The sequence below is a fragment of the Salvelinus alpinus genome, chromosome 2 (assembly GCF_045679555.1).
Source record: "Salvelinus alpinus chromosome 2, SLU_Salpinus.1, whole genome shotgun sequence".
Taxonomy (NCBI): Eukaryota; Metazoa; Chordata; class Actinopteri; order Salmoniformes; family Salmonidae; genus Salvelinus; species Salvelinus alpinus.
The window spans coordinates 28,471,159-28,493,040 of record NC_092087.1 but is presented as its reverse complement, the minus strand read 5'-3'; the positions used below and the strand labels follow the sequence as shown (position 1 = coordinate 28,493,040).

At 42.8% G+C, this 21,882-nt stretch overlaps 1 protein-coding gene across 15 annotated transcripts in view; it reads right to left on the bottom strand.

Annotated features, from left to right (window-relative positions):
• LOC139557889 (rap1 GTPase-activating protein 1-like) overlaps positions 1 to 21,882 on the bottom strand; it is a 168,987-nt gene that overhangs the window by 3,545 nt on the left and 143,560 nt on the right. For 13 of the 15 annotated variants that reach the window (XM_071373300.1, XM_071373236.1, XM_071373227.1 and 10 more), the window contains 17 exons: positions 20,768 to 20,815; positions 20,180 to 20,218; positions 19,778 to 19,963; positions 19,290 to 19,393; positions 17,959 to 18,037; positions 17,751 to 17,804; positions 17,425 to 17,508; positions 17,042 to 17,142; positions 16,567 to 16,696; positions 9,001 to 9,156; positions 8,658 to 8,729; positions 8,469 to 8,555; positions 7,996 to 8,136; positions 6,826 to 6,945; positions 4,584 to 4,693; positions 424 to 540; positions 50 to 185 (listed from right to left, as the gene is read on the bottom strand). In XM_071373300.1, the coding sequence (XP_071229401.1) occupies positions 50 to 185; positions 424 to 540; positions 4,584 to 4,693; positions 6,826 to 6,945; positions 7,996 to 8,136; positions 8,469 to 8,555; positions 8,658 to 8,729; positions 9,001 to 9,156; positions 16,567 to 16,696; positions 17,042 to 17,142; positions 17,425 to 17,508; positions 17,751 to 17,804; positions 17,959 to 18,037; positions 19,290 to 19,393; positions 19,778 to 19,963; positions 20,180 to 20,218; positions 20,768 to 20,806 (1,755 nt within the window). In that variant the 5' untranslated portion in view covers positions 20,807 to 20,815. Of the gene's footprint in view, positions 1 to 49; positions 186 to 423; positions 541 to 4,583; positions 4,694 to 5,313; positions 5,395 to 6,825; positions 6,946 to 7,995; positions 8,137 to 8,468; positions 8,556 to 8,657; positions 8,730 to 9,000; positions 9,157 to 16,566; positions 16,697 to 17,041; positions 17,143 to 17,424; positions 17,509 to 17,750; positions 17,805 to 17,958; positions 18,038 to 19,289; positions 19,394 to 19,777; positions 19,964 to 20,179; positions 20,219 to 20,767; positions 20,816 to 21,882 lie in introns of all 15 variants that reach the window. The other 2 variants (XM_071373190.1, XM_071373219.1) reach the window with 2 other exon arrangements.

The window sequence follows — 21,882 nt, the reverse complement described above, 5'->3', positions numbered from 1 at the left end:
TGGTGTGCTGTATGCTAGTGATTGACGATCGAAAAAGAGGGGCACCTACCAGTCCTGTGTCGTACTCTTCGATGCCCTCGTTATCGTGTTCCTCCACCACATTGGCGAAACTGCTGGCGTTGGACGAGGAGCGGGACATGTCCTGGGCCTCAGGGATAGACGGGGCCCTGCAACACATGGCCAAACTACACACCTGGGTTACTCTGACGACTCTAACATGCACGCACACACACACACACACACACACACACACACACACACACACACACACACACACACACACACACACACACACACACACACACACACACACACACACACACACACACACACACACACACACACACACACACACACACACACACACTATACACATGTTCTTCAGCATGGGCTTGACAGCACTATTAAATACTGTCTATTCACCTGTTCTTTGTTGTGGGCATCTCTGGTGAGCTCTGATTAGATGAGTTTTCTGATTTGGGGTCCTGGGAGATGTGTCCACTGTCTGGAGTCCTCTGTGTGCTGGGGGACACTTCCCGACTGAGGTAGGAGGGGATAGAGAGGCATCAGGATGGGCTCATAGACATTACTGCTAATCAGTGGAGGCTCCTCAGAGGAGGAAGTGGAGGACCATCCTCTTCCGTGAATTTCATAAAAATTAAAATTGTAAAACACTGAAAAGTTATGCTTTTTAGATTAAACTATACTAAATATATTCACATCACCAAATAATTGATTAAAACACACTGTTTTGCAATGAACGTTTACAGTACTCCGTAAGGTAGCACTATGGTGTGGCCATACGACAGCTAGCTTCCGTCGTCCTCTTGGTACACTGACTTCAATAGAACACCTAGGAAGGAGGCCCCTTCCATAGACTTACACAGTAATTAGGACATCCTCCAACCTATCAGAGCTCTTGCAGCATGAACTGACATGTTGTCCACCCAATCAAAGAATCAGACAATGAATCTAGTACTGAAAGCATAAGCTACAGCTAGCTAGCACTGCATTACATAAAATGTGGTGAGTAGTTCAAATCAAATCAAATCAAATTTGATTTGTCACATACACATGGTTAGCAGATGTTAATGTGAGTGTAGCGAAATGCTTGTGCTTCTAGTTCCGACAATGCAGTAATAACCAACGAGTAATCTAACCTATCAATTTCACAACAACTACCTTATACACACAAGTGTAAAGGAATGAAGAATATGTACATAAAATTATATGAATGAGTGATGGTACAGAATGGCATAGGCAAGATGCAGTAGATGGTATCGAGTACAGTATATACATATGAGATGAGTAATGTAGGGTATGTAAACATATAAAAGTGGCATTGTTTAAAGTGGCTAGTGATACATGTATTACATAAAGATGGCAAGATGCAGTAGATGGTATAGAGTACAGTATGTACATATGAGATGAGTAATGTAGGGTATGTAAACATTATATGAAGTGGCATTGTTTAAAGTGGCTAGTGATACATTTTTCCATACATTTTTCCATTGTTAAAGTGGCTGGAGTTGAGTCAGTATGTTGGCAGCAGCCACTCAATGTTAGTGGTGGCTGTTTAACAGTCTGATGGCCTTGAGATAGAAGCGGTTTTTCAGTCTCTCGGTCCCTGCTTTGATGCACCTGTACTGACCTCGCCTTCTGGATGATAGCGGGGTGAACAGGCAGTGGCTCGGGTGGTTGTTGTCCTTGATGATCTTTATGGCCTTCCTGTGACATCGGGTGGTGTAGGTGTCCTGGAGGGCAGGTAGTTTGCCCCCGGTGATGCGTTGTGCAGACCTCACTACCCTCTGGAGAGCCTTATGGTTGTGGGCGGAGCAGTTGCCATACCAGGCGGTGATACAGCCCGACAGGATGCTTTCGATTGTGCATCTGTAAAGGTTTGTGAGTGCCTTTGGTGACAAGCCGAATTTCTTCAGCCTTCTGAGGTTGAAGAGGCGCCTTCTTCACCACGCTGTCTGTGTGGGTGGACCAATTCAGTTAGTCCGTGATGTGTACGCCGAGGAACTTAAAACTTACAACCCTCTCCACTACTGTCCCATCGATGTGGATAGGGGGGTGCTCCCTCTGCTGTTTCCTGAAGTCCACGGTCATCTCCTTTGTTTTGTTGACGTTGAGTGTGAGGTTATTTTCCTGATACCACACTCCGAGGGCCCTCACCTCCTCCCTGTAGGCCGTCTCGTTGTTGTTGGTAATCAAGCCTACTCGCACTTTCAGTTTCGCGCGAATGCTGCCATCAATCCACGGTTTCTGGTTTGGGAATGTTTTAATAGTTGCTGTGGGTAGGACATCGCCGATGTTAATAAACTTGCTAATAAACTCGCTCACCGATTCAGCGTATTCGTCAATGTTGTTTTTTGACACAATGCGGAACATATCCCAGTCCACGTGATCGAAGCAATCTTGAAGCGTGGAATCAGATTGGTCGGACCAGCGTTGAACAGACCTGAGCGCGGGAGCTTCCTGTTTTAGTCTCTGTCTATAGGCAGGGAGCAACAAAATGGAGTCGTGGTCAGCTTTTCCGAAAGGAGGGCGGGGGAGGGCCTTATATGCGTCGCGGAAGTTAGAATAACAATGATCCAGGGTTTTACCAGCCCTGGTAGCACAATCGATATGCTGATAGAATTTAGGGAGTATTGTTTTCAGATTAGCCTTGTTAAAATCCCCAGCTACAATGAATGCAGCCTCAGGATATGTGGTTTCCAGTTTACATAGAGTTGACTCAAAGAGAGAGAAAGAACAGTTAGTTGAACAGTTTTGAACAAATTAACTTCTTCAAAAATGAAGGAGAAGCAAGAGAGAGAGAGACTTTTTTTCACTTTCACTTACTTAGCTAGCAAATGCAGGTGGCCAGTTTAGTTACTCAAACACCCGGCTCAAACAAAGGGATGCTATGCTAGCTAGCTGGCTATGACCAACACAACACTTGAACTCTTCCAAGTCAAGGTAAGCTTTTGGTTTTATTAATTTATTGCCACCGGGGCCCGCCGGTGTAACTGCTTACTGACTATACACTAACGTTACTGCATGATTGTAGCAGGTTTACTAATGCATTAGTTATATTAGCTATGTTGACTAGGACTTTACTTTAGCTAATATGGGGACAACGATGTAGGATGTGTGTAGTGGTTATGACATGGTTTGGCTTGGAAAGGTTTATCCGCCTGGTCACATACAGCTGATGTGTTGTTCATTGAAGTCCACACACGAAGGGAAAGGTGAGACGAGGAGAGTGCATAGAGGCAAGAAGGAATACAACAAAGCTGCTATGAAAGTGAACTGTGTTTATGCGTGATCAGAGGTGTATTCATTCCGCCGATTCTGTTGAAAAACGTTTCTTTTAAACGGGACTGACATGAACTATTTATGTTGTCTAACCAATCAAAGGATCAGAGAATCAGTCTAGTACTGAAAGCATAAGCTTCAGCTAGCTAGCAGAGCAGGGCAAAAAATGTGGTGAGTAGTTGACTCGGTTATGATATCAAGGTTTGGCTTGGAAAGTTTTTTTTGCCCGGTCACAGACAGCTGATGTGTTGTGCACTGAAGTCCACAAGCGAAGGGAAAATGTGAGATGAGGAAAGTGCATAGCTGCGGGAAGTAATTATACATTGATCAAAAGGATCATGCTGTTTCTATGTGGCTGCTAGGAAAGTGAACTGTTTGTGTGTGATCAGGGGTGTATTCATTCTGTCGAACAACTTTACTTAAATGGGAGAACAACTTTACTTAAATGGGATAAACATACCTGAATTTGTCTAATAGAAACTCTTGTTTGCAACTGTTGGACTAATGATTACACCCTAGATAAGCTAGATGCAGACAAGAGTGTACAAGGCGGTATTGAATGTGTCACTGTCTGTCCATGTGTCACTGTCTGTCATCTCACTTTTTTTTTCGACCTGTGTTTTAAACTTTCATTCATAGGCTAGGTTGTAGCAACCTCATGATTGATATCGGGAAAATTAGAGTATCATGTAGTAGCCTAAACCTATCGATGTTACATTGAACTGGGTGAATGGAATATGAATGACAGTCACCCAACATGCTGTAATAGAAATAAGGCCGTGCTCATGAGGAAAAAAAATCGTCCCTCATCATAAACGACACTGACCGCCACTGCTGCTATAATGCATATCAGTTTATCGATTGGAAGAGTCAAACACCAACACGTCTCTCCAGTCACCTGGCATATCTTTGAATGCCTCATCTCTTTACCCCAAAGGTTGTGTGTTCGAATTGCGTCGGTGACAACTTTAGCGTCTTAGCTAATAACCAACTTTAGCTAAACACAACAATGCGTTTTGCAAGTACTTTAGCATGTTAGCTAGCCATACTTTAACATATCCCTAACCCTTAACCTATCCCTAACCTTAACCTACCATTAACCTGCTAGCTAACATTAGCCACTAATGTTAACGCAACGGCGACACAGTTGACCGCCATTCAGAATGACTTGGTATTGGACCATACTTCTGGTACCTTTCATTTCTCATCTTCTATGCTTTCTCTCTGACACCCCATTTTCCTCTTTCTTCTCTAGGTATCCCAAGAAGCCCTCCTCTCACCTCCTCTCCTGCACCTCCTGGATGTTCTCGATCCCGATGGCGCTGCTCCGTCTTGCACTGAAGGGCCCAGACTTCTTCCTGGTGGGGCTCTTCCCAGGAATGATCAGAGACTGGGGAGGAGTGGCTAGGTTAGTCAGCCACAATACTATATTCCTCTAGCATGACTTATAAAGTAAAAGACAGAGGCTACTGTAGGGCTATAATACACAACTTGGTCTGTTTTACATTCAGTGAAAACATGAACTCCATTCAAATAGGCATTTGTTGATTGGCATTTGTTGAATGTCATTGAGATTCTGCAGCACAATGACTCAAATGCCTTCCGTATTTGATACTTGCTATCTACAACACATGAGAAACGTTATGGGGGGACTAAAATGAAGTGACAGTGGCTTGTTGGTGAAATACTATTTGAGCTACTCCATCATGTTGTATGAGTGAAAGAGAGGAATTGATACACAAAGGTAATAAACCAGTAATTATTTTCACAGACCTTTCCACTTTTGTGACGGAAAATCTTATTACCTAAATTATAGGTTTCTTACAACCTAGTGGTTTTACCCCACACTTGAGATGTAGAAAATGATTGCTTTATAAATGGCTCTAAAAAAATATTAGTTTCAGCAGAAAGCAACAGTAATTGAGTCATGCAAAGAGACATAGAACCACACAAGTAAGCGAAGAAAAGAGCAGAGAAATAGCACATTAGAAGGGAGATTTATACATGAACCTCTTCTATTGTTCCTATCCCTATGGCACTGCCGCGACGTCCATGATACCTACTGGGACTTTTCCCTGGGACAAGTAATGACTGAACCACACAGGGGAGGAGGAAGCAGAGAAAGAGAAAGGGATAAAGAGAAAGAGGATGAGAGTAGAAGATACAATAATACACCATTTGAACAGCATGGTACAAATTAGAATGTGAGCTCACAGTACACCATACGATACAGAAGACAGGAGACATATGAGCACATATTTAAAGGCCATTCACATTGAAAGACCATTCATATTGAAAGGCCATTCCCATTGAAAAGCCATTCACATTGAAAGCTGGACTAAAGTTAGAGACCACAGAGTGCGGAAGGAAATTGAATAAGATACAGCATATGGGCAGAATAGCCCGTGTAGCTTGGTCTCACTCTTCTTTCCTTGTCCTGACAATGAACAAACACAAAGAGGAGTTTGTCAAATCACAGAGTGAACCTGTTTAAATAGGTAGATGAGAGGTAGAGAGATGGAAAGGAGGGACTGGCACAATCCAAAGGGCAGATTTACTTTTTGGAATGTAGCAGGAAAAAGTAATTAGTAAACCAATAGTAAACCAGCAGCTGTTTCTTTGGATTGCATGCCAGAGTACTTGCAACCTGTAAAGTGACACAAAGTGGAAAAAGATGCATGCATACACTTCTTATCTCCACAACTGCCTTCCATGCACAGCTCCATGCCAGACTAGCTTCCTGCAGCGCCCATGTAACACTCATGACAGCAAGGTAACAAGGGAGGGCAAGGTAACACTCATGACAGCAAGATAACAAGGGAGGGACTCTGGGTAGTCTGACAGCTAAACTCATCTCTTCTCAAATGGCTCTCAGGTTGCCAGAGAAAGCAATTCAAGCTTCACAATCTTAGAAGACTCAAAAGCCCACAAAGTCTATGAAGTGGCACAAAGGGTTAAAGGTTCTTCGAGATCATTCACATAAAATCAACTTTCCAAAAAGCACACCACCACCTACTTATAGCCTCAACAGGTCTGTGAGCAGATTATACCATCATACCAAGTCCAGCTACATCTAACATCTCTGATAACTGGATTTAACTATATGAAATGAATATGATTTAGGGTTGAGCATGACTTTGAATGACATGGAAGACACATTTCAGATGAATGTATTCAGTTGTACAACTGACTCTGTATCCCCTTTCCCATTCTCATGACATGGAAATAAACACTACTGTAAAATAAACAGTGGTTCATATGAAAATGCCATGGAAAAAGTTATGGAAAATGGCAAACTATGGAGGTGACTGATATGAGGGTACCATATATGAAACATTGTGTTTAATCAAGGGATTTGAGCACAGGTAGGTACAGGCGGTCAATGACTATCCCACAGTGGAGAGAGGATAGTGTATGCAGTAGTTGGTATTGGGTGTTGTTAGAGGAGGGTCTGTGTCTACTACAGGGGAGTCAGTAGACAGGCCCACGTGGGCCTCTGGTAATACCAAAAGGGTTACTTACTATCCCTGGGGTTTTGGGGGTCTCGGTAAAGCTGCTACTGAGACTAGTGGAGACAGTGTGTGGCTTCTTGTTACTGAGGCCCATGGCATCCATAGACTGGCTTCTGCTGCGGATCACCCGCTACAGAGTACAGAGAGAGATGAGGAGACACGATCGGTGAGTGTGTATGGACCCTAAACTTCGCCTCAACCACACTAACCCTGAATTCTAATGATAACCTGTGATTGAGATTGTGCAGGACCGTATGTGAACACTTGAGAGCAGTGTAGATCAGTGAGAGTTAAAGAGTCTAAAAGAGAGAACATGTCTTTTAGTGGAAGAGAGGAGACAGTTCCAGTGATTCACACTGACAGGTAGGTTTGAATGAAGTCTGAGGGTGGGTATTCAGAGGAGAGTGCATAATAATCCTTCAATGTCTTTCAAGTGTTCAGTAGACTCATCCATGAATGATGTGGAAAAGACAGAGGGAGAGAGAGAGTGAGACAGAGAATAAGAGAGAGGCACAGACAGGAAGAAAGTGGGAGGAACAGAGAGAGACAGAGAGCGAGAGAAAGAGAGAGAGAGAGAGAGAGAGAGAGAGAGAGAGAGAGAGAGAGAGAGAGAGAGAGAGAGAGAGAGAGAGAGAGAGAGAGAGAGAGAGAGAGAGAGAGAGAGAGAGAGAGAGAGAGAGAGAGAGAGAGAGAGAGAGAGAGAGAGAGAGACAAGACAGAGCCAGAGAGGAAGAGAGCAGAGTGGCAAATGGGGAGCCATGCGGGCAGGCTCATCCGTTCCCTAATGAGAGGCCATTACAGTGTTCGTCAGAGACACACAATCACAGCTCCTCCACTGCCATGGCTCACTGCCCTGCCCAAACTCCACCACCCTAATGGTCATTGATGGAGGACTTAGAGTCAGAGTGCTGGATGCACATTGACAGGGACGCTCCCAACTCTCTGATCCTCCTCTGGTCACATGACACAGTGGGATATGATATGGTAACAGCCAATCTTCAACAGCATCAGCGCACTTCCAGAGAGCAAAAACACTTCCTTTTCTGTGCCTTATTTTTCATGCATGAATACCCAGAATCCCTTCCAGGAAATAAAGAAAGCATTTATTTTTCAATATTCAACCTCTTTCATGCAGGTCAAGTGCCCAATTAAGCTTGCACCTCGCATAGTAGGGGGTTACCTTAAAGGACTCAAAGAAGCCCCCTCCCCCCCCAGCCCCATTCTCCAGTTTGTCCTCGTCCCCTCCCAGGCCCATCATGGACTGGCTGTTGATGTGTAGCTCCTCATACAGGGTCTCCAACAGGGCCGACCGCGTGCGCTCCTGACAACAACACACACTCATCAGTCAGAGGATAGTGTCCTCAATAAAAATCAATGACATGTAAACACTTGTGCAGACAATTCTGCAGGCATTCAGTGTACAATACAGTTCAACACATGAACGCACACACAGAGACACAAACATGTGCCTTTACAGAGATACAAACAAAGGAACAGGAGCTGATAGTCTGCAAACGGCCATGATCCAGTCATTCACCCTCACATACAGCATCCACACTAACACAGACAGACGGTACGGTAAATGGTGCAGCGAGAGCAGCGTGACTCCGCCCCCACACTGCATAGCATGCCGTGGCACGCTCCTGCTCTCACCTCCAGTTTTGCAAACTTCTCAGCCTTGTAACAGGCATACTCCGCATTGATCAGCTTAGTGAACAGGAACTCATGGAACTCATAACCCTAGAGAAGAAAGGGAGGGAGGAGGAAAGTCTGAATTAATATATGTTGTCCCTCTCATGGGCTCACCTAGTTTATCCATTATTTAGATTCATGACTTCTCACCTTTTTAAAGATGGCTGGGTCCGGTAGAGCGGGTCCAAAGAAAGGCACATCATCTCTCGCTGTCACAGACACCTGGAGGGGTAGAAGAGAGGTAGAATGTACCCAAATGACAACAGTCCATATGACACCACTAAATGACATAACACTGACTAGCCTATATAAACATTTAAGAGGCAGGTAATAGGCAGGAACAAGCAGGACAGTTAGTTGCCAGTCAGTTACTGATTGATCTCTAATAAGGAATATGCAGGTTGCTTTGTGCCAAGCCTCTATGTATTGAAATAGGAGGCTTGAACAGGTTTATAGACTGTGAGGAGTCCAACTATCCCTCGGCTAACAGTACCTTGTACGTGACATTGTCTGAGCAGGCATTCTCCACCTGCACCACCACGTAGGCATGCAAGAAGTTGGAGGCTATCATGTCTGGCACAAAGGGTGTGTTTTCCTCCTGAAACAAGATGGCCACGATGTCGTTGCCTATGTGCCTCTTCCTCTGCAACTGCAAACACAACATTGTCACCATTATGGATATAAACTTAACCACTACATTTAGGTCAGCCAAGAACACCTATGTAGATTAATTAAATAGGTAAATACTCCACTAAATGCATAGTCTACTACAGAAACAATTTGTGATTACTAATTGTATGTATGAAACATCTCTCTACAAGCACTTTTCATAAAACAGTGGAGGTCATGTGATGCATATTGAAAGGCCTATAACCCATTCAGTGATTGGAGACTGAAAAGGACAGGACCTATTTCCCTGTACTGTGATTATAGGCCTCTGCAGCTTAGCTTCCTGCTCCCTAACATGTGTTGACTCACTGATCAGTCACCAGTTTCCATGTTATTCTGCACACCATTGTGAACATGGGGGAATTATTCTACACAGCAGGGCCACATGACACCTGTTGATGAATGACATGTACTACAGGGCAAACTACTGTCAAAAAAAATAACACAGAGCATATCGATTGTATGAATAAAACATTAAGGCAAACATTTATTTTCAGGGCTTTATGGATATTTCCTCTCTTGTTAGCTGCTGAATTGCTATATAGTTGTGTATTTTGCCACTGTGTTTTACACATGAAAACAATCAACCATTTGTTTCAAGCTCTGAAGAAATAAGGAAGAGTTGTTATTGTCATAGAGGCTTTATCTATTTAATAATCTCATTAAAAAACTAAAGTGAGAAACTCAGGACCGATCACATGACAAGGTCAAAGGCAGATGTAAGGCTCAAACGAGCCATTTTATACAGTAATATCATTATGTTGAGCAGGGTTCTTGTGTTGCATGGTTGGTCAGTGGGCAGTCTGAGACCTGTTGTTGATGTTTGCACACACACACACACACACACACACACACACACACACACACACACACACACACACACACACACACACACACACACACACACACACACACACACACACACACACACACACACACACACACACACACAAACACGCACACATGCACGCACGCACGCACGCTAGTAGGGGCCAGATGGTACCAGAACATCCACTATGCATGAGAGCAGATGGACAGCGAGGGAGTGAAAGCTGCCATGTATAACCATGGTGAAACACAGACATTCTATAATGAACTCAACACAGGCTCAACGCCAGGTCAGCCTCAGCTTTAGACTGCTAGTTGTTTTCCTTCCTCTTCCTCTCAACACATTGTGTCTGTTCATCTTTGCCTTTATGTCGTTGGTGTCACAGTGAATCTCTGATCGTCTTAGCCTACAAGGGTATCTCCTGTGGCTTTACGTGTGTCTGTCTGTCCACATAGCTCAGCCCTGCTGCTCATTCATCTCTTGAGAATAAGAGTCTCATTGGGATGGTTCTCCCAGGGAGGCAGGTGAGGTAGCTGAGGTCATTCAAAGCAGCAGGAGAAAGCATCAAGCCACCAAACTGTGTCCTCAAATGAGAAACTACATGTTGCCCCACGTTTATCTTCATGGAAGTGACAACTTGTCATGAGAAATATCCCCTTCGGGTCAAAGCAGACAGGTTCACTGAGCACACCAACAGGAGAAAAGAATAACAGTTCTGTTCATGGTGGCTAGCACTTGTGGATTTTTTACAAACCGGTACTGATTACCCAGTGATGTTAAAAAAATATATATATATATTTTATTTATGAATTTTCAGTTTTACAAACAGACAGATTGTCACACCCTGACCGTAGATTGCTTTGTATGTTTCTATTTTTAGTTTGGTCAGGGTGTGATGTGGGTGGGTATTCTATGTCTGGGTATTCTATGTTGTAAGTCTAGGTTTTCTGTTTTTTTGTGTTTGGCCTGGTGTGGTTCCCAATCAGAGGCAGCTGTCTATCGTTGTCTCTGATTGGGAGCCATATTTAGGTAGCCTGTTTTCCCACTTTTGTTTGTGGGTGGTTGTTTCCTGTTTAGTGTTTTGTTTCACCTTTCAGGACTGTTTTTTTTTATTTTTTTCAAGTGTTTTCGTTTTTTATTAAAAAAATATGACCACTTACCACGCTGCACCTTGGTCCTCCTCTCCTTCCACCAACGAGAATCGTTACACAGATAATGACAGCAAACAATACATTGAGAATACCCCCCACCCCTCAACTGGAGACAAAAAAATAAAAATAATAAAACTACAGAACACAACATTGCTCTTAAGAAATTGGCACTCTGCTTCATTGATATTTGTACAGTATAAGGACTATGCTCGGCATTAGTGGATCAGGGTTGGTTGCAGGTTGTATGTTGTGTTTCCCATCATCACGTGAAAGATACGCGATAAAGGGCTGCATATCTTAACAAATGTATTAGATCTGCCAGAGACATCATGTCAAATCCTTTCTATATGTAGCAAGCTGGTGACTTCAGCTAACCAGGTTTTAAAAACAGGTACAGTCTCCTTATTCCAAAGGCTTAAAATGTTTATTTTTACAATAACCATGCCATATTGTAAAGTTTTTTTGTTCCCAGTGGGTTAAAGTCGTAAGGTGCTGTGACCTGCCTAAAACAGCAGTATCAGGGACTGGTATGAGGTTGCAGCTGTATACTTCTGAGAAACACTTCAAAATATCCTGCCAGAATGCGTGCAGTTTGGTGCATGACCAGAAGAGGTGACCCAGGGTACCCTCTGCAGATTTGCACTTAGGGCATATCGGAGAGGCCGAGGGGTAGAATGAGTGTAATTTGGTACTGGAATAGTGTAGTCTGTGACTCACTTTGTATTGAATAAGTTGGTGTCGGGAGTTTGCGAATTTGCGAGTTTCAATGGAGTGTTTAAACATCCTCAACATAAGAGGAGTAACCTAAGCTTTCATAAACCTCGATCCCAAAGCCGTCAGGGCCAGCCACTTTTCCATTAGGGAAGGAACGTACTGCAGAGACAACCTCATAAAGTTATCTCTGCATTTAGCTCCATTTGAGCAGCGCCGCATAATTTAGGTAGGGAAAGGGCATGGAGGAAATCAGAAATGTTTGCGGTATCTGCAGTGGTCTTTGAGGGGTAGAGGTCTTGATAAAACTTTGTGAAACATGCATTCATTTCTTTTGGGTCCGTAGTAACAGCTCATGTACTAGATTTAATTCAATGAATAGTTCTATTGGCCTGTATACCTCTCAGCTGCACGCCAGTAGTTTATCCGGTTTGTCACCCAACTCGAAGTGTTTTTGTTTAATCTTTAATAGCATTGTGTATACTTGGTTAGAGAGAATAGTATTGTATTCATATTTTAGTTTTATTATGTCATTCAACTTGAATGATAAGGGCGCTTCCATATAGTCTCTCTCAAGCACCAGGAGCTGGTCCTCGATTTCTAATAACATAACAGCTTTAAATGCCTCCCACAAAGTGGAGTCGGATACATCAGCTATCATTCTGGGACATATAGTCCGTAATTAAATTGGCTGTTTGTTGGTGAAATTGTTCATCATTGAGTAATGTTGGATTAAAGCTCCAACTGAATTGAGGCTTTGTTCTGCCGAAATCCATTTGTAATAAAACGAGACTGTGATCGGAAATTATTATATTATGCTACTTGGTAGAGGTGACGTTAGATGTCAATTTAGAGTCTGTTAAAAATTAGTCAATTATTGTGTATGATTTATGCACATGTGAGAAGAAAGAATAATCCTTATCCGTAGGGTGTTGTAATTTCCAAATATCGACAAGGTTCATTGTTCCAATTAAATTATTCAAGACAGTAGTGGAATTCAGTGAAGAGGTAGGGCGAGCAGGAAACCTATCCATATAATGGTCCAAAATGCAGTTAAAATCTCCGCCTACAATTAAATGTGTGGTTGATAAATCTGGTAAGAGATTGAAGACATTCTGAAAGAACCCTGGGTTCGGTGCATAAAGATTTAAAAATGTTACATGTTGTGATAGAATGTGGCCTAGTACTATAATACTAGGGGTCGCTTATAGTTGAAATGTGTTTGAATGGGACAGTTTTTCGAAATAATATGGCTACACCTCTAGCCTTGGATGAAACAGTTGATTGATAAATACCCAACTACATTTAAATCTCCATTGCTCTGTATGTTTTATGTGAGTTTCTTGTAAAAACATAATATCTCCAGATAAAGACTTCAAATGGGAAAAGACTTTTCTCCTCTTTTCAAATTCGTTCTCAAACCTCGTACATTCCTGGAAAGAAGGGTAATGTCGCCAGACCGTGGCGAAGTAGTAGAGTTATCAGTAGCCATAAGAAATATTTATTTGGTCCTCAAATACATTAGAATTGTAGCAGTAGGGTTGGCGCAACACGTAAAGAGCAAAGGACAAATGAAAAACACAAAAAAACATTCTCCATCTCCCTCCCCCATCCACTTACCCAAACGAAGTGGAATATAAATTCCCCCATAAACACTGTGAAACTGCTGGACACTACAGGGAGACATACAATTGAAGTCGGAAGTTTACATACACTTAGGTTGGTGTCATTAAAACTAGTTTTTCAACCACTCCACAAATTTCTTGTTAACAAACTATAGTTTTGGCAAGTCGGTTAGGACATCTACTTTGTTCATGACACAAGTCATTTTTCCAACAAATTTTTACAGACAGATAATTGCACTTATAATTCACTGTATCACAATTCCAGTGGGTCAGACGTTTACATACACTAAGTTGACTGTGCCTTTAAACAGCTTGGAAAATTCCAGAAAATTATGTCATGGCTTTAGAAGCTTCTGAGAGACTAATTGACATAATTTGAGTCAATTGGAGGTGTACCTGTGGATCTATTTCAAGGCCTACCTCCAAACTCAGTGCCTCTTTGCTTGACTTCATGGGAAAATCAAAAGAAATCAGGCAAGACCTCAGGATTTTTTTTTTAGACCTCCACAAGTCTGGTTCATCCTTTCCAAACGCCTGAAGGTACCACATTCATCTGTACAAACAATAGTACGCAAGTATAAACACCATGGGACCACGCAGCCGACATACCGCTCAGGAAGGAGACGCATTCTGTCTCCTAGAGATGAACGTACTTTGGTGTGAAAAGTGCAAATCAATCCCAGAACAACAGCAAAGGACCTTGTGAAGATGCTGGAGGAAATGGTTACAAAAGTATCTATATCCACAGTAAAACTAGTCTTATATCGACATAACCTGAAAGGCTGCTCAGCAAGGAAGAAGCCACTGCTCCAAAACCACCATAAAAAAAGCCAGACTACGGTTCACAACTGCACATGGGGACAAAGATCGTACTTTTTGGAAAATGTCCTCTAGTCTGATGAAACAAAAATAGAACTGTTTGGCCATAATGACCATCATTATGTTTGGAGGAAAAAGGGGGAGGCTTGCAAGCTGAAGAACAGCATCCCACAAGTGAAGCACAGGGGTGGCATGTTGTGGGGGTGCTTTGCTGCAGGAGGGACTGGTATACTTCACAAAATAGATGGCATCATGAGGCAGGAAAACTACGTGGATATATTGAAGCAACATCTCAAGACATCAGTCAGGAAGTTAAAGCTTGGTCGCAAATGGGTCTTCCAAATGGACAATGACCACAAGCATGCTTCCAAAGTTGTGGCAAAACAGCTTAAGGACAACAAAGTCAAGGTATTGAAGTGGCAATCACAAAGCCCTGACCTCAATCCCATAGAAAATTTGTGGGCAGAACTGAAAAAGTGTGTGCGAGCAAGAAACCCTGACTTAGTTACACCAGCTGTCAGGAGGAACTTATTGTGGGAAGCTTGTGGAAGGCTACCAGAAACGTTTGACCCAAGTTAAACAATTTAAAGGCAATGCTACCAAATAATAATTGAGTGTATGTAAACTTCTGACCCACTGGGAATGTGATGAAAGAAATACAAGCTGAAATAAATCATTCTCTCTACTATTATTCTGACATTTCACATTCTTAAAATAAAGTGGTGATCCTAACTGACCTAAGACAGGGATTTTTACTAGGATTAAATGTCAGGAATTGTGAAAAACTGAGTTTAAATGTATTTGGCTAAGGTGTATGTAAACTTCCGACTTCAACTGTAGGCTTGCTAACCAATTTATAATTAAATTAAATTAGCGTTCCTTCAGGTGGTCCGACTGGGCCCCCTTACCCTGATGTCTATAACAATTGCTCTAATAAAATAACTGAATTGAGCAAAACAATATCGTCAATATGTCCCCACTGGAACAGGGAAATCGGTCAGGTGCAGTTTTACCCGCCTGTATAGGACAATCACATCGCTGTCATATCTGAAAACAGTGGGGTAATCCGCCCTACCGATCACGGTGAACAGCTACTCGGGACGTCCCTATCGGGTCCTAGACGTTAGTGGCTATAGTAGTAATCCTGTCAACGAAAGACTCGGCATCCTGTGGTTTTCCGAACACCTTCTTTACCTTACCATCGGTAAGAATCAGCCGAGCAGGAAAGAGGTGGCCGTGTCAGATTCCCGCATCTCTGAGTTTCTTTCTAGCTCCATGAAAGGCCTGGCGCTGGTTACCTCAGCTGTGTTGTCTGGGTACATGTTAACCCGAGCTCCGTTGAAGGACAGGGGAATTGCTGGCGGGACAGGCACAGAATATTTTCCTTCTCGGGGTCAAGGTGTATTTTGGCAATCATGACGCGGGGATGCGTAGCGGAGAGCAAACCGATGCGGTGCGCTCAGTCCACTTTTAGGCCTTGGGGGAAATTGTCAATCCCTAACAGTTTTGGTATAAATTCTGCCACAAACTGTGTTGGTCTGCCTCTTAATTTTTTCTTCCAAGCCTGTGATTTTGATATTCAAACGCCTTGAACGTCCCTCAAGGTCAATTAGCTTGAGTTTCATAGTTTTGTTTGCTGTTAGTAGCTCTTCTTACTGTCCCTCGAGGGTGGCGATGCGTTTCTTGTGGTCACCTGCGTTTCCTTCCAGATCAATAATGCGGGTTGTATGTTCAGCCAGGGAGGCTTGCACCGATTGTAAGGATGAGTTGAGATGATTAAATTGAGTGTTCATGTCCTCTTCCATTTTTTTGATAGCTGCTAATATAATAGTCGGTGAGGGCTCTGAGTCAGGGTTAGCCATGCAAGCTGAAGAACACCATGGAAAATGGCGGGACAGGCATTATGGCCAGGCTAACGCAAGCATCGCCATCCTCATCTTGTGCTGTGGTGGGAACTTTGCCGTCTTTCTTTCTGGTTGTATTTGGATTAATTAGTTTCCCCTTGGCCGTGTTTCTCATGGAGTTGCTCATTGTAGCAGTTTGGTCGGGCAAAAGTAATAGCATTGTGTATAAATTAAATTTAAGCAAGGGTGAGGAAGAGGTAATCAGAGAAGCGTCTACTCCATGTGGTTCTCACTAGTGCCCCCCGTTCCCCAGTGATGTTTCTTGATTGAAATGAAGTAGATATACTATACATCCAATCTAGCTACTGACAGACATAATGACAGACAGGACAGGGCCTGAGAGCTAGTTACCTGCTGAGAGTCTCCCTCTGTGTATGGCAGCTTGGTGGACACGTGGAACATGATTTCCTTGTTGTGAAAGTTAGTGTAGACAGACTCTGTTCCTGTCTGGCCGTGGGTGACGTCCAGTCCTCCTCTGAACCTGCAGAACCAGAGTGTGAACCAGACCGTTACATCACCAACAGCAGTAGCACAGGTCGTCTCAGACTCAGTGCAACCAGCCAGCGCATCCACACCACTCTGTCTCATCCATCATAGAGTGAATGCCAAGGGCAGTTATCCCCTTCCACTCAATCATGATGTCCGTATCACTCAGAATATTATATTGCTCTAAATCGAGAGAATCAGAGCAGATCTACCATAATAAACGAGGCTTTAAACGTCTGAAGTGTCATCATTCAGGGAGTCATGTCAAAGTCAATTGTAATCGAGAGACATGATCAGTCTTTCATCTGCCATGTCAATACCATTCTAAGGCCACGCTTACCCTTTAAAGTCATGGAGCTCAATCTTGTCCCCCAGAAACTCCAAGAACTCTACAAAAGCAGGACTCTCGTCGCTGTTCCCAAATAGCTCCTCCTCGGTGGTCTGCAGGGAGAAACACAAGGCTGTAAAGAGGAAGTATTACATCTGATCTCAACAGGAAATCAATCAGGCCTCCTCTGGAGGAAGGACAGCAAATCCTCTTAGTTTGGGAAGGAGGGAGAAGCTCACACACCTAAACTCTCCTGAGAATGGCTAAGCTGGCGTCCTATGATGACCAGGAAGTAGCACAGTCATAATAATACTCCAAATACAGGACAGGACCAACTGTTATAAATGTATATTACTTTATATGATTTTACAACCACAGGCTATATAAACACTCACCTGGCCAAACTTCTGATAAATGACTCCAAACTTGAAATTGTTGCTGATGACATGCTCATCAAAGGTGACAATGAGCCTTGAAGCCTGGAAAAAATTTGAATAGTACATTCAGCAGAGTCAAGGTGAAGGGGACTTGCAATGTAAAACGGTGAGGGGGGAACATAAATACACTGTAGTTGAGAAATAAAACATTAAAACAGCAATAAATGCTCCTTGTTGGACCATACTATTATTGTATCGTAAACTAGTTATAGTTAGCTACTCCATTGTAAATGTACAGAGCTGACCAGGTAACTGAATAATTTCAAGATTAATACAGAGCCTACCTTTGGGTAGAGGACTGGGTAAAATCTGTCCACATTTACCTCTTCAAACACCAGCTGCAAAATAAAAAAGTACTTTAAACTTTTCCTCCTGCCATTGCAACTTTATACAATAACTTTATTTCAACTTCACATCCAGTAAATCCCTTTCCAACCATTCTCCACCGGGCTGGAGCATTCACATCTCCTTCTGGACTGTTTGTCATCCTACCTTGGCCATCTGGACCACGTTGGGGAACTCAGTCAGGCAGGAGATAGGAATCACATCATGGTGGGTTTTTAATTTGGTCCTAAAAGACAAATTGATGGAACAGTCACATAGATATTCACCATTCTGTCTTTAGAGATAGGATTCTCATGTCAACACATTGGTTCCATTTTTTTTTTTAATCCTTCCCATTTTGTTGACATCCCTGTTGATGCAAATGTGACGCAAAACCAATGTGGATAATCTTTCTAAGGATGCTGTGGAGACACAATAGTGATTTGCATAGCCAACCTTGCCACAGTCAACTATGAGCAACACAACCTGTTCACACCTGCTGTCTTTTCAGTGACAGCACAGCAGGCACATGAACCGACATACCTAGGTACTCTCTGGCATACACCCCCTGCAAACTGAGTACACTAACTAACAAAACAACCATTACAGCTGGAGTGCACTCTCTAGGGTTGTAAAATTAATTCACAGCTTTTATGGAATGTTACTACTCTATCATTAGTGTTATAACGTGGTGGAATTGATAATTTCACAGTGAGTGAGCATGTTGGGGAGAGGTGGGTGTGTTTGTGTTAGCACAGTGTACAGGCTGGCCTGGCCAGTGTTTAAGGCTAGAGTGCTGCCATGCTGAGCTAAATGAACCTCTCCCTGAACACATAGTAAGGGATGGAAATGTGGACAGGACTGCTTAACAAACACTATTAGAGGCTGAAGCAGACATATGTCCTCTGCTCTGGGTCAGGTGTTATTGAAAAGCGCCTACAGACCTTTAATGGCTGTATTGTCCTGGAACAGTTTGAAGAGAGCCTGAGAGGAGGCCACAATGAAAGAAGAGAGAGAGGGAAAGAGAGAGAGAATAAAGAGAAAGAGAGAGTATAATGAGAGAGAGAGAGAGAGAGAGAGAGAGAGAGAGAGAGAGAGAGAGAGAGAGAGAGAGAGAGAGAGAGAGAGAGAGAGAGAGAGAGAGAGAGAGAGAGAGAGAGAGAGAGAGAGAGAGAGAGAGAGAGAGAGAGAGAGAGAGAGAGAGAGAGGTGAAAATAGAAGAGAATGGGGGAGAAGGGCAGTGGGAAATAGAGAAATGAAATAAGAGACAAATAGTGTGTAGCACAGGAGGCTGGTGATGGAGGACTTCTCATAATAATCCCTGGAATAGAGTGTGCATGGAATGTATCAAAATGTTTTTGTTTTTTTAACCAGTCCATTTATTATTTTCCATGCATTACTATGAGCCCGTTCTCCCCCAATTAAGGTGCCACCAGCCGCCTGTGGTGTGTAGAGAGAAAGAGGAGGCAGGGGAGAGATAAAGATAATATGAATGGTACCTTAGCAGCAAGCAGAGATGCTCCTGGTCCCCGATGACATCATACTTCATGGAGAAGACCAGGTGGCCCAGGCCGATGTCCACGGAGTAGTAATTAAAGTGTTCCTATAGAGACATCACCAGAAGGTACACTCAGATAACAAATAATCCACACTTCAGGCAATGTTCATTATTCCTCTTACTGGCCCAGTCCCCCTCAGCCTAGTCCCCCTCAGTTTGACTGCTCAAACAGAGAAGCTCCTCCAGCTAACTCAACAGTGGTACATACAGATAATACTTTCATTTGTTATAAACACAGTCCCCTGCCAGGAGAATGAATGGTCTGAGCCTCAGCCTGTGATGTAAGCATTTTGAGGGACTCTCAGCTAGCAAAGAAATATGCTACTTCCTTCTATTCTATTTTTATTTCAATCTACTTAAATTTCAGCTGGAATGAAATCTCCAGAAGAAAAGTAGGGAGCAGAATGGTGCTTATCAGATGATGCTCACCTTGCCCATGAACTGTTTCCTGTAGATCTTGGCCGTGCTGTTGGTCTCCAGCTTGATGTGGGAGGCAGCACATGGCTTCTGCTCAGGCTCAGGTGTGGCACTGGATTTGTGATTGGTCCCCTCGATCCAGTAGCCTCCGAACTGAGGCAGCAGGATTAGGGGGAAGGGGCTCCTACGACCCAGGACCTGATTCCAACCAAGATGATGAAGTTAATAAAGTTAAATGAAAATAAGCACAATACATGGGATTCAATTCAATAGCAGATAAAGGGCAACCACAGACTCATTCATTCAGACTGTTTATGATGTATCAAAGAGCTCTATATGTGATACAGATTTCAGTTTCCAATGGTTTTTATCATACACAGCTCTGTATGTGAGTCAGTTTTAGATTGTTTGTACCTCGTGAACGCTGGGGTAAGGGATATAGTCCTCCTCTGTCTGCAAGAAAACCACATGTCATAATAATACACAACATTTTTCCATTTACCATCATAGTCCCCTCATTAATGCAGCATGAGACTTTTATGTTGACAGCACAATCAACCAATATGTAAATGCTCAATCTACAAAGCACATAACTAGAATGAAAGGAACCCACATTAAATCATAGATTGAAACCACATTGACGATATTGGGTGGGCTAACCCAACTAATGCCACCCAATTTTTGGAGTGACCACCACAATAAACACAACAATGTATTCACATCCTTATTGTCCACTAATTGTGACTCTCAGAGCCTTGGCGAGCATCCCTTTAATCGGACACAGACTGCCGACCCGCCGAGGATATGCTACACAATCCAGCGTTCCAACACTGCAGTAGTCTGGCTGTGTGATAAGAGTGATGAGGTTGGGGTTCTAATTTGAGCGGTGTGTGTCTGTAAAGCCTGTCTGACGGGAGACAAGGAGAGGTTCAAGGCTCTACCATAATGGAGCCTTTGTCCACAGGGAGTCTGTGGGGAAATGTGAGGATGGACTAGACTCACTTTGAGAGGTGGAGGGAAGGTGCATCTCTGCTCGTCCATTCTGCTGCCCTGTGGAGGGAAATAGAGGCATGCCAGGCGCCAGGTGATATACACAGCACACACACACACACTCACACAGCTGCACAGAAATAACATAGACTTCTCACTCCAAGTTAACTTCAAAACAATAATAATATTCAAGCGCATAATGTTTTAAATGTTTCTCTAAACCAATCTTGGCATTACAGGTACATAGGAAAAGAGAGACATAGGAAGATTTCAGATTAAGGACAATACATTGCTTCAACATATCAACTAAACATAGCATGAAGATATAGCAAAGGGAGAGAGAATTCAAATGTCAGTGGAAGAAAAAAGATAGGGTAGTAACTGAAGCAGAGGAGTGAGTGTGTGAGAGACAGAGGACAGCAGAGAAGGCGTCACCAACAGCCAGGCCCAGACCACACACATCATTGAGTCAATCAGAGGGAGTAAACCTACTGAAACAGAACAGTTAACACCATCGTCATGAGGCGTCCGAGGCTTCATCCCTGGATGTTTTTGGTCCAGCCTGAAACCTTTATTTTACATTTCAGTCTTATATGAGTTTCCATAACCACATATCACTTGCACTATGCGGTATTAAAAAATAAATAAATACAGACATTTATATGACAAAAATCAACAATGCAATATAGATGCGTTAGGCAGTAGCAGGCACTGCAAGAAGTCCCTGGAGTGACGCAGTGACTGCTGTTATTGGTAGAGATTTCACAACTTTACTAAAACATTATATTTAACCCAGTTTAAAAATATCAACGTTGAGGTAGTAGAATCGACCAAATGAATTGAATTATAGAGGTCTAATGATCTATTCCATTCAACATGCTTGGCTCATGTCTGTTATTTTCAACATAATTGTAGGTTATGTAACTATTTGTTAAAAAAAACGGCCCAATAGTTGAAATTATTTTATTGAGCTTTTATTTTTATTACTATTTCTATTCACTGACCTACTTACTTTTTCTAATGTTGTTGCATTGTCGAGAGGTTAACTTGCAGGTCAGCATTTCATTGCACTGTGTACTCCATGTACAGTTGAAGTTGGAAGTTTACATACACCTTAGCCAAATACA